At 34.5% G+C, this 13,520-nt stretch overlaps 1 protein-coding gene across 3 annotated transcripts in view; it reads left to right on the plus strand.

Annotated features, from left to right (window-relative positions):
- The first annotated feature begins 7,971 nt into the window (after nt 1–7,971).
- rin3 (Ras and Rab interactor 3) overlaps nt 7,972–13,520 on the plus strand; it is a 48,043-nt gene continuing 42,494 nt past the window's right edge. For 2 of the 3 annotated variants that reach the window (XM_088648852.1, XM_088648851.1), the window contains exon 1: nt 7,972–8,548. In XM_088648852.1, coding sequence (XP_088504978.1) covers nt 8,502–8,548 — 47 coding nt within the window. In that variant the 5' untranslated portion in view covers nt 7,972–8,501. The remainder of the gene's footprint in view (nt 8,549–13,520) is intronic. The other variant, XM_088648853.1, reaches the window with a different exon arrangement.

Consider the following 13,520-nt stretch of genomic DNA (forward strand, 5'->3'; position numbering starts at 1 on the left):
ATTCAGTTAATCTCATTAAGGAACTGAAACTTATTGTGTATCTAAGGAATCTATCTGACTGTGGTGCACAATAAGAGAAATGTAAAACATTAGTTCCTGTTCAATGTAAAACAGAAACCTAATAAAAATTGATCACACATATTATGGGTACTTTGAAAACATTTCTAAATTGGAAGTGAGTTGTTGTAAAACAGATTTAAATTTAAAAATTTAAAAATTCAAACACTATGGAAAAGAAAAACAACACCAAATCATCCTTCATTTCATTCCCATTTTTATATAATGTGTGCTTAGTTTATCAGTATTGTGGAGGGCAATGTAAGATAAGTGAGAATAAATTCTTCTTTACATTGATTACCAGGTCAAGAGGCTTACACAGATGTATCGCAGCAGTGAAATAAAGAAAGCAGTGAAAGAAATGAAAAAAGTACAGAACATGACAGCCTGAATGTGTCAGACAGAAAAGATTTAATCATATAACTGAAAACTCTCTCAGATATGAATGTGGACAATTTGAGGTCACTCAGTTGCAGAAGCAAATTAAAGTTATGAAATTAAAATGATGATGTAATGAATGGTAGTCTCACTGTAAATTAATTTAAACCACTGAAGCATTTATCTAGTAGTGTGTAGAGGGCCATTCAATGAAATAGTAAAGATCATAATAATTATAGAGGGCTCAAGTCATAGATCTTGAGGCTGAGTCATGAAAGCCATCATGTTTCTACAAGAACAGCAATAGAGGCGATTCTGTGCACAACATTATCATATTGCAAGATACGGCAAATGGACAATTGAGCATGTGCATACTGTACTACAGTAGGTGCAAAATAGGATTAGTTGCAATAAATGAAACTGATTCTAGACCTAATTTAAGATTACCATGATTTTGAAAGATTTAAGATGAAGGATTTTTTAAAGCATTATCTGACCAGATGCCTTAATATTTCCAAACCACTCCAGCTTGACCTTAGAATCAAGAATATAGTTTTAGGAGAAGATGAAATTTATAGAAAGCCTGGTGATTTTGATCAAAACTAAACTTCAAATCTGTCATTACAGATGATAAAGTGGGTCCAGCTGAGTAAAGGACGTTGTTGGCATATACAGTATATAGTTATGGGACCTACAGTACAGGTACATATTGCCTAACCAATATTATTATAAATGTGGAAAAGTGAAGGGCCCAGCATAAAACCTTGGGGTCTCCCATCAGTAAATACAGTAAAAGAGACAGTGAAACAAATGTGTCGGATGAAATACCCTTGAAAATAATTCTGAAAGCATGCAATTGAGTTTATGTGAAGACCTTTATTATGCAAAATTTTCGAAATAATAAAGTGCTCTACAGTACATTAGCAAAAGACTTGGATACTGTATATTTATAAAAATGTTTGCTCAAAATTACAATGTCAGTAAACCTACTGTAATATCACCAAGGCCAGGTTGCTTTAAGTAAAATATAATTATTATTTAAAAAGCCCACTGTAAATGCTTGCTTACAATACTTTCCATGATTTAAAGCAGAAAGACAAGGAAAAAATTGTCTGTAGATAAGGTCTGGTTTATCAGCCCTTTGAAGAAGCATCAAAGAGCAGATTTTCAGTCTGTTCAGATTTCAAGTATTTTAAAAGAAAAAGATAAACTCATTACGTGGGACAATGGCACTGATATTAAAGAAAACATGCCTTATAAACAATGGTTCAATATCATTATGACCAGCAGATTCTCTGACAGCTGATACATTCATCCAAAGCAAATTGTATTTGAATGCATTTATATAGCTGGACATTTCACTGGAACAATTCATGTACACCAGCAGTATCACATCTGGAAAATTAGATACAGAAATCTTCATTGTATGACTAATGTAGATGTAATGTAGATGTAACTGTATTTAAAAAATAATTGTATCTGGTAAATGAGAGAGTAATGCTTTGTTCTCCATCATTTTAACTGACTTCCAAAATTGATTAGGATTGTTTAAGAGATGAGAGAATTAATGCCTCATTTCTAAGGGTTTGTGTGCATCTATTTCTAATTTGCCTGAAGGAAAGTCAATCATCATTCTTGGAGGACCTAGTAGTTTTCTATGCTAGTTATTTTAGATTGATTAATTTTGACTGCTCAGGGAAAAACAGGAGTTGTTATGATTAGTAACTCTAAGTTTCATAATTGGCATGTTGACAATATTGCTAAAAAATTCTTTAAAAGATTCAGGTGTCATTGACCTAATGAATAAGAGAAAGTCTACTCCAGTGTATTAATACTAAACTGTGTTGTATCCATTAAAATAATTAAACTTTCTTTTAGATACATTTAGAGGATGAAGACTTTTTTTCTCAAGTAGAATCTAATATGTACAGTACTATGAAACTTGGATTATTAAAATCCATATAAAATACAATCAACTGATGATTGGCAGGAGGGAATTTGATGATGGACTAATTTATTGATATACAGTAGAAACAAGTCTAGTTGATCTAGCTTTCAGATTGATGTGTAAAGGTGTTAGTAGATTGTAACATCTCACCATTTAAAGTACAATACACTCAGGATTTACTGATGTAGGTACACCTTAATATTAGAATCAGTTTTTTAACCGAGTCTCATAAATTGCTAAAGAGCTAAAATCCTTTAGGAGAATTAAATTAAGATTTTAGGTACTACTTAGAGGATTCATGGATGAATATTGCCAAACTATTGAGAAAAAAAAAGAAAAGCAAGTATGTCTTTGGAGAAATAGTTTTTGATCACACCAGAATCAGAGGTATGATATCACCATGCTTTCTTCTTCTACAATCCTTTTGTACACTGTACTCTACCAGCATCTCCTTCCATGTTTTAAGTCGCCTGTCTTCCTTTACAATAAGAGTACACCAACTGTTCCTGAAGAGCCCTATGATTAATTTAATAGTCGGTGTGTTCAACTACAGTAAGTAATTAAGAGATCATTTGGAATGAAAATCAGAAATTCCTTTCTTGATGAGTGTTCCTTTCGTTGAAACATTAATTCCTTAATTGTAACGATTTAATCTTTAAATAGTAGGAAATATAAGGTGACCTATAAGAATAACTGGATTGGGACTTTCCAGGCAAAGGTTTGAGACCCCTGTTTTACTACAGTACATCATTTTGTCTCCCTTCAGAATCATTGATGTTGCTCCCCCTTCCAAAGAAGACCTAGCGGACATCCTCCACCTTCAGGTCTTCTCTTGCCATTCTCACACCTATACCTATGTAGCTTCTATCTCATCACTCATCACACATCAATCTCTCAACTCTTTTTCTAGTCATTAGAGGTTTCATTAGAATTCCATCCCAGCTTAATTCTCTCTAGCAAGAACCCTTTCCCACCTGGGGCCCAGAAACAAACCCCTTTCTTCTCATTGGTTTTATAAGCCTCCTAATTACTCTGAAGTGTGTCTTATTTCAGGGAGACCCTTTTCTGACAGCTCTTTCCCTCACTGGAAATTCCTTTCCACCCAAGTGCTCTAAACAGTGTCCTATTTGGCAGCAATGTCCAATTACTGTACTGTGAGGCAATCTTGAGTTAAGACTTTACCACTGGGCCTAGATTTTGGGCCATTATTCTGGCTTCTTTACAGAGCCACCTCTCTTAACACACAACAGGTTGTCAGTACAGTTGCTCATGAGGGCATTAGAAGTCATAAGATCCGACAGCTAATTAAGATTAGTTAAGTGTAGCATCACCATGCTAGAAGGCAAGGGTCAAAGCAGATGTGTGTGAGCATTCATCTCCAGCTGTGCATCCAACTCATTGTGTTTTAGTATGACTACTATGGCGTGCCTGCAGGAGGTCATTTTAGATTTAAATCAAAATGAGGAAATATTGATATGCAAAGGAAGAAAAGTTTTATGAAAATGTTATTTCTGAAAAAAGTAAATTTCCTTTGTCTCTTTAGAACATGTGCCTGTGCAGTTGCAATCACTATGGAAAGAGTTCTAATTACAGAGGGGACAAAGCCAATCTGATCATTGTCAGATATTGCAATGAAGAGAATGTAAAAATACAATTGAAATTCTGTTAAAGCAGGCAGGATGCTGCCATGTGTATATACAGTATATAAGGGCATCAGACACTCCATTTGTTATGACTAATTGTTGTGTGGCACTCTGCAGGAATATTTCTGAACTTTGCAACTGCAGGAAAATTATATTTTACACCACAAGTTTCCTTGTTTTCTTATGGGAATTAACATTTAACATACTGTATATAACTTATATATAGATATACTGTATACTCTTAGTTTACCAAAAGAAAGTAACAGAGAGCAACTGGCTTTTCTTTTTGCAATGCAAAATATTTAACATGTTTCACTTCTTCTTTTTTGTCTTTTTCTCCAGTGGACACTTTTACTATACTTCAATATGTCAAATGGAAAAAAGAGGCGAAAAAAATGTGCCAACTAACGTACTCTTACTGTTTGTATGTGTTTACATATTGATGCACACAGTATATTATGAGTGAGGAGAGATGTGGTTCGGGATGCAAAGATATTTGTGAACTGAGAGGGAGATAAAACAACATGTTGATTGCCCCAGCCTACTGTATCTGTGAATAGTATTTCCAAATTTTAAATCATAGTATGCTAGTGCTCTCTGAGACAATTTATTTTGATACAGTACACTTGGACCAGAATGTTTGCAGACTTGCTTACAGTATCTTGATTCTCTAACAACAGACCATGTCCCTGGAGAATTTTCCTTTTAGCTTTTTAACTTTAATATGACAAAGACAGAGGAAATTCTTTCTGCAAAATATTTTTTTACAGAAACTTTTTTTTTCCATTTTTAAGCTCTCATAAAATTATGAGATCTTAGAACAGAGGGAAACACACATAATATCTCATAACTGAATTAATTTCAGTTTTTTGTCAATATTGGAAATTTGCACCTTTCAAGCGCAAGAGCTGTTCATTTTCACACCTTCAAATAAAACAGAAATCTTAAAATGACATTTAAAGCAAAGTATTTTACTTAAAAGATTGATATGCTGAGTTCTGCCCACAAAATGATGAGTAAATGAACATAGTTTCCAGCAGGTGTGACAGCTTCACTGATGAGCGAACAAACATCTGCAGCTCACAGTTCTCTTCACCCTGACATGTGTGTGTTACAGTTCAATGCTACAGTACATGAATACAGTACATGTTTTGCATACAACTCCTACCCTGTACAGCAAGAACCCCAATGTATATTATGAATCCAAGATGGATTAACACCAGCAATGATAAAATACAATGATATTGTCTTAGATATACAGTACCAAAATAATCAACAACTGTTGTTTTAAGTCACCAAAACAATCTTCAAAATCTTGCTGGTGCTCTCTTGCCATTGTGTTAAAACAATTATTTTTATTATTTTCTATGTATTTAATATATGAAGGATAGTGCTTTTTTAAGAGTTGTAGATCTCTTACAAGTGAGTAAAGTAGGTTGTGTCTGGTGACATACTCAATATGCACAATGATATTCGTGCAGATGATTTGTCTCTGCAGTGAAGACTGAAAATCCACTGATTCAGTGAAATGTGGGTGTTCCTCTAAAAGTCCCAAAAATGTGGTAGTTTCTGACAATGAGGTTTCTCAAAAATTAAAGGAAGAACTTATGTACTGTAGCTCTTGGAAATTGTATCATTTAAACTGTGCAAATCTTGGCTGCTGTAATTGCACCAAGAAGGATATCACATGTCCTTCATACTGTCTCCAAGTGCAGTATGTGAAGACTAAAATAGGGAAAAGGTGCTGAAATAGAATATACAGTGCACTAGTCGAGTGCTCTACCCCAGACTTAATCTGGACATAATCCAGCACGTTCTTTTAGGTCTCTTTAAATTTTTAACAGCTGAAGGTATTTGAAGAGTCCAAATTAAATTAGTCCAAATGAGCAAATGCTTAGCTCAAATAGGCCATTAAGAGCACAGGTGGAACAAGATCACAGTTGCCTTTCTGGGTAGAGGTGCGCAACACTGCCATATAGGATGACCCAGAACGTAAAATCCCTAATACTCTTGAGGTTGTGAATCAATTATTTTCCCTCCACATTCCTGCTTCTATTTTCAGGAACTGTGGAAGCAGCTTTTTTTGTCTCCTAGTCTGTTCCAAGTTGTGTTTAATCTTTCATTGAGTTGGATGCACAATTTCCTGTTTTTTCTTTAAATCAGATCTGACCTACAGGTCTTGACAATACATTTCTTTGGTACTCCTAACGTCTCGCAGTAGAGTATATGGGGCAATAGACTATACTATTGCCACTAAAATTTTCACCTCATTCAGATTTTTCGACTTACTGTATGCGTAGAAGTAGGAAGTTAACCTACAAATACTGTATGCAGGTGATATGTGATTCATCCATCCATTTTCTAACCTCTTTATCCAGTAAAGGGTCGCAGGGGAGTCGCAGGGCTGTCAAGTTGCTTGGAGATAATTGATGGACTGCAATTTTCAAGTCTTGCCACATATTTTCTATTTGATTCAAGTTTTGGTCAAAGGTATTCACTTTCTTCTTGTTAAATCACTCCCATATAACTTTGTACTTTGTGTCATTATCATAAGGAAATATAAATTATTGTCCCAGCTTTTAGCAGACTGAGTTATTATCCCAGAAGTTTTTAGCAGACTGAAGAAGGTTGTTCTATAAGATTCGCCTGTACTTTACTCAGATAAGTTTTCCTTCAATCTTGACAACTTCCCCGTACCTTCTGAGATACATTCTGATAAAGTACCTCCATTACTTTAATGATTTCATCACCATGCTTAACAGTATTGATGGTGTTGACTGAGTGATGCATAGAGCTGAGTTTGCACCAGACAAAATGCTATACATTCAGGCTACAAAGTTCAAATTTTGTCTCATCTGACCACAACACATTTGGTCACACATTTGCGGCATCAGTTAAATGCTTTGTTGCAAACTCCATGTAGGTTCTGAGATGTTTTTTTTTCATTACAAATAGGGCCAGCTTTGTGGAGTGACTGCATTTTGTTGACAAATGAACATTTTCTCCCACTTCACTCAATGAAGTCTTGTAGCTCTTTCAAAGTTGCTGTTGGCCTCAAGGTGGCGTCCCTAACCATTTCCCTTCTTACCTGCTGCTCATTATGCAGGGAGTGTCTAGGTTGTGCAATACTCCATGTTTAAAGAGCTAAATGTATTCAATGTCTTTGAAATTCTTTATACCCTTCTCCTCATGTACAGTATGCCTATGACAAACCACAAAAGTGGCTAACCACAAGTCATGCACCACTATTTATTTGGGAAGCTGTTACACTTAGGTGTTGCAATATGTATTTAATTAGTATAATGTAACTATTCTTTTTAGCAGTTTATCTTGGTATATGGAATTCCTCTGCATCATGTTTTTAGTGCAAAAGTACTTTCATTGTACACATGATAAGTCAGATAAATTAAGGCAATAAATATTGAAAGATGCTTCATTGAACATATAATTCTTCTTATTGTTATTTTTACCATGTATATGTGCACATACATATGTATACTATGTATATATAGTGTACATACACTGTATTTACACTATATGACTTATACATGAAAATACTGTATACAGGGTTTTCTATGATATTAACTGTTTTTTCATGATCACTCCTCTTGTTTCTTAAAATTATTTAATAAGTTCTTCTCCCTGTGTAGACAGGAGATAATAAGAATATAATCCAGGACATTTGCAAAGTTATTCAGAGCGTCTGTTGTCATTAGCCAGTTGTCGTCCCTTCCCCCTTTTCCACATTCCAAGGTCTTCTGGTGGGCTACATGACTACCAGACCAGGTTCATCTGTTTCCATTTAACTTTAGACAGACAAAAGTACTGTGAGAAGGGGGGTTTTGGGTGTAAGTGTGTGTGTATGAAGGAGGGGTGGGGGGCAAGTTTACAGCCACTCAGAGTACTCTTTTCTCAAACAACGCCTAATCTCAGCGCTGTCTAGGCATGTTCCAAGAGAAAAAAAAGTTTACTTAAAATTTTGTCTGGCACTCTGAGTCTTAGAGAGAAGTTTACTCCCACTATGGGGAAAAAAAGGCCCTTCCGGCCTTCTGCTGCCAGCTACCATGATTAGAACCAACATTTCTGTGGAAAAACATCAGTGAAAACGTTGTGAAAGGGAGAGAGGGAGAAAAAAACACAGAGGGGCAGGCTGACCATTGAGCAGAACAGCCTCTTCCTGACATCCCCGTTCACACAAATACAGGAAGTTGTGCAAACCGAGAGAGCACTGCACAGACTTTCCTGCGCTCAACTTGAGGGTTTTTTTTTTCCATGGCCTGTTCCCAACTACCACACCAAGAAGCGTGTTCACAGAGGCCCATCTGAACTACTGCTGCACAGCGGGGGACAGAGATCAAGAGTTATCCTATGAGAAGAGAATGGTGCAGGAGGTGAACATCACCTGATAACGGGGGCTTGAGGTTTGATGGACTAAGAAGACTTGCAGCGCTCCGAGTCCCTTCTGAAGTGCAGTGATGATTAAAGCATCTGCACTCACACAGGAAACTGGAATCTCTCCAGGGTATGTAAGCCTCTTTTGTAAGGAATTAAGTGAGTACACAGAGATTTCTTTAAGGCAACCAACTATTTTCCCAAATTGATTTCTTTTGATTTTATCACTCCACTACAATTAATACTTTTTCTCATCTGCAGCGGTTTTAGAGCCAAGTTTGAAACAGTTAAGTACTGTAGTTGTTACTTAATAGATATTCAGTCAAGTCTTTTGAAGAGTAATTATGTAGTCTAGCTGAATAGCAAGCAGAAAGCAAATGACAAATCTCAACACCTTTCAGTTACAAAAAACAAAATAGGAAAACCGGACAACACTAAACAACATTTCACATGTAAAACATCCCTTTTAATAAATATAACACTTATTTATTGATTTTGTTTAAGAGAAAAGTCCCTTTGAGGAAAATTTAATTGATGTTAAAAAATTTTTTTAAATATTGTAAAACAAATTCTTATTTTAATAGTGCTGAGGTAGCTTATAAACAAAGCTGTTTCTCTTATTTGTTTACCCATAGAATATTATGGACTGCTGTAATGATTGGATGTTTATAGTCCTTTATGCTAAGTCCAAAATACATAGTGAAGTTCGAAGTCTTAAAACCTTCTGTTGAATGTTGTCTGGAAAACATGGCGTGCATCCAAAATGTCGTAACCCTTTGTATGTGCTGTTCATGTTCAAACGTTTTTACTTTTGTGTTTGAAATAATGCATGTTCTGTTTTTGTCAAGTAAAAGACAAAAACATCAGAATGAATTCCATCCTGCTCCCTAGCATGGTCTTGGAATAAATCCAGATAGAAAATAAATTTTGTACTTAAGTCTATTTTTGTGTGGAGCACATTTTCTAAAAATAACAAACCGCAAACTACAAAAATAAAAAAAACTACTCTAAACCAGGTAATTAGAACTGTTATTATTATATTATGGGATAAAAAAGAAAAGGTCATAACCTTTATTGTGAATTGCTTTGGCAGATTAATAGAATCAGGTAATAATACGATACATTTAATATAATTTATAACCACTCATTTGAAAACAAAATGTGAAGTAGGAAACTGAAATAAATACGCTAAATATGCTGAACAGCTGGTTTGGTTATAGATCTTGTTGATCATTAAGATGTAAAACAATGTAATATACAGGAAACATATACTGTAGGTAAACTGTCTCTTTACAAAAATTACACATTGAACAAATGAAATATAACCAAATCAGCCTTGTTTAAAAACACCTCTAAACGTATTAAAGTAAAAGAAATAAAGATAATTATTTTCTGATCTAGATAAAATAAATAGACCTTCCTGACTGACCTTTGACCTAAGAATTACTGAAGTCTGCAGGCCTGAAATTATTTAGAAACACACCACACTCATAAATACATTATTCTGTTGAGCAATGCTCCTTTCTACCAACATTCTTGATATGAAAATAAATGAAGTACATATGTATTCTTCAGCATATGTATGATGTGCGGTCAAGGTGGTCCATGCTAAGTTAATGTCTTCGCATTGTTTTCCAAGATTCCTGTCTGATGTCATCTGTTTCAAATCAATTTTACTGTAGTCTGCCATTTAAGATCACAAACCTCTGTCTTGCACATGATTTCTCTCTCATGACATGAGTGCCTTTTCCAGTCAGCACCTTTGCCCTTGTTTTAATTTTTTAACTCTCAGAAAATTATTCAATCACTAATTAAAGTAAGATTCGCAAACGCAACAATATAAGCACAAGGTTTTTGTCTTGGTACATTACAATGGGGACAGTATTTGCATCTGTCTCATAACATTCTTATATAATTAAATAATTCATATTGTGTTAATATACATGTATAACGATCATGGAAGATCATAATGTTTTATGTCAGAAGCTGTGATGTTCTGGCAAGCTTTCATTTCTTAAATGTCTAGCAAATTTTCATAACACGCTTTGTCGACCAAGATGTCTTTATACAGTAGCTGTTTTATACATAATTTTATCTGATGGAGTAACGAGAAATGAAAGATAGAGAAGTATTTTTCAATCTCAAGGCAACTCGTTTTAAATAAATAGACATGAAAAAATTTGTTTTAAAATTTGCTCAACAAAAAAAGAACATATGTTTCCTGACAGATGTAGCCAAGTAGAACTGCCTTCCTTTAGGTCTGGCTGACTTTTTAAAAAATCAGCATTTTTTTGTACTATCTAAATATTCAGCTAGTCTCTCAGTCTTTTTGGCGGCAAGATAAACTTTTCAAACTTTTAGACACTCCTTACTCTATTTTCCATTGCCCTAATTATTTGCACAATTTTCATTTATCATATTTCCATAATTTTTTTCTTTTTTCTTCTCCAGGGCATGCAAATCAAAAAGGTTTTTTTTAATATATATATATAGTAAAAACAAGTAACAATTTTGAAAGGTGGTCTTACATGTGTAAAATTGAATGTCAGCTATATTTATCACTTTTCAAAATATCACTTTCAATGCTCCCACTACAGCAATTATTTTTAATTCAGGAGAAGGAATAGCATTTGTGTATACAAAATTGCCATCTTTACTGATTAGAACTAAAAACAGTGATCAGGGTGTTTTGACTCTTGTCAAAATGTTATGTTTTACTTCTGTTGTTGGATTAGCCTATTCCCTTAAAACAATAATTGCCATATGCAAAGCTAACATTCTAGCACTAGACGTTATCCTCAGCTCTGTTTTGTGCAGTATACAATAGTGTACTGTCTGTAGACCAAGGCCATGGCCATCTGAATGAGTGACTGATTTACTAGAATTCCAGAAAGCATACAAGAGGCAGTTTTGTGAAACAAAAATCTGCTATTTCACCCTTGATCGTCAAACCCATCACCTTGCAGATTCTTCATTTGAATTTTTAATTCTGCATTAATTCTTCACAGCGCATGCATTTTCTGGCCTTAAAAAAACACGTAATTTGGTAAAGACAACAGGGACACTTCTTTGAGGAACACATTGATGACCAAAGACTTGTTAATTGTGGTAACGTCTAATTTTCAGAATTATTTTGTTTTAATTTGTTGTTTCTGAAAGTAAAACACAGTGAGTGTATTGTTTAAGACTAGGCAATACTGCTGAAAACATTAATTATTTGTTTTTGTCTTTTTCAAAAGGAACCATGTCTTATTCAGGAGTCTCATCAGTGTTTCCATTTTATTCATTAAATGCTTGTAGACAAGAGGAGTATGAATGCAGTCATGGTCAAACAAGACTTACGCGCTGTTAAAGCAATTAGCTAATTGCATTGCATTTGCAAAACCATGTAGTGAACTGAAAATGAAAGCTGGTAGCATGCAAAATCGTGTCTCTCAACTAGAAAAGGCACTGTTTATTCAAAACTGGGCAATCGAAAGAATGCCTTCAGTACATATCGTAAATCTACCCAGCAAAACAAAATATATTGTTGTCTCTATGACTGATACATGTATACAATGAACCTACAGTGTATGTATTTTATATATAATCTTCTTAATTTTATTAAATATATTTCTGTCGGACCTCTTGGACATATTCCAATGGAAAGTATCTAGACTTTCTTTTAAAAAAAGATATTATGTATCTGAATTTTGTTTTCCAGTCATGTCACTGGTAAAAGCAGTAATAATAATTAGTTTGCTAGTCCAGAAAGCAGAAGTGAGCAGTGACAAAGGACACATTGATAGAAATACATTTATGTAACTCTAAACCCCATTGGATTAAATCAGTTATAGCTCTTGTGGTAGACAGCTGTGGTAGTTGTTGAGTTCTATGTTATATACAGATGTTAAATTTGTCTGAATTTAACATCTGTACAGTATATTGATCCTTTCTCGATTAAGTTCCTTGTTTCCCTTCTGAATGGCTTCATGAAAGGCTGATTTAGTTATCATTAAGTACAGTATTTGCAGGAAACTGTTTTTTGGGGAAGCACACTGATTTCGTTGTTGCAATAAATGTAAAAATTCTGACAGAAATGACATCAGTCTGTGGTCAAACTCTGATTTACTGCTGAAAACCTTCAACCCTTTACAGAAAACCAAAACATTACTGAGCATTTTATAATATTTTAGAATATTTTTTGTCTGCCAGTAAATGTCATAGTTGAATTGCTGATTTGGGGTTGCATTAATTGAAAGTAAGCATCTGAATTCCAGCACTCACAGTGTTGCGTTTCAAAATCTCAGCTAATACATTTGCATTTTTCAATTACTGTACAAGATAAATCAACACCTCCACAAATACACATATTTTTTGTTATTTTAAGAGTTAATTAAATGTGAAATTATGCTACATCTACAGTAACTGCTACTGATGTAAACACTGGAATGAACAGCTTCAGTTAGGGAAGCTGAGTACTTAAGGAGCAGTAAGTGAGCTCATGGGCAAAGTATGTGCAGCTGGGACTTTTGTTTGGATGTCTCGATTTTTCCAGGCTCATTTGTGAGTTTGGTTTCCTCTTCAAATGTAAGTTAAAGAAAAAATATTGCGAGGATATGGTTGTGTCTCCTTCACTGATTTTGCACTTTAACAGTAAGAAAACGGCATGCTGAACTGTACCTCGAGGACTTTACTCATGCAGTACTTACCTTGTGTTTTAGTTATTCCATCTTTAATCAAATGTATTACTTTTGTTTTAATGTATTAACTACAAACAACCCAAATGAAGATTTTGCGGTTTCTGTCTTTGTAAAAAACATTTTTTAAAAGTAATCTGTCACCTAAACTTCAAAGCATGAATATACATTTTTTTAAACATTGAGATCTTTATTGGTTGAGAATTGGAGATAAAAAAGAGTATGTGCTTCAGATAAGTGAAAATCGTCTCCTGTTGTGAAAAGCCCATATTGAGTACTGAGATGTGCCACATAAGATTTTCCTCTACGAGATCCATCCAAGCCCTGTTTCTTCACCATGTGCATGGATATGGGTTGTGGATATCTATATGGAAGGAAAGTGGTACAAAACTTTTGTAAAGGTACAAGTAAAGGTTTTTTCCA

The sequence above is a fragment of the Lepisosteus platostomus genome, chromosome 10, assembly GCF_059453375.1.
Source record: "Lepisosteus platostomus isolate fLepPlt1 chromosome 10, fLepPlt1.hap1, whole genome shotgun sequence".
NCBI lineage: Eukaryota > Metazoa > Chordata > Actinopteri > Semionotiformes > Lepisosteidae > Lepisosteus > Lepisosteus platostomus.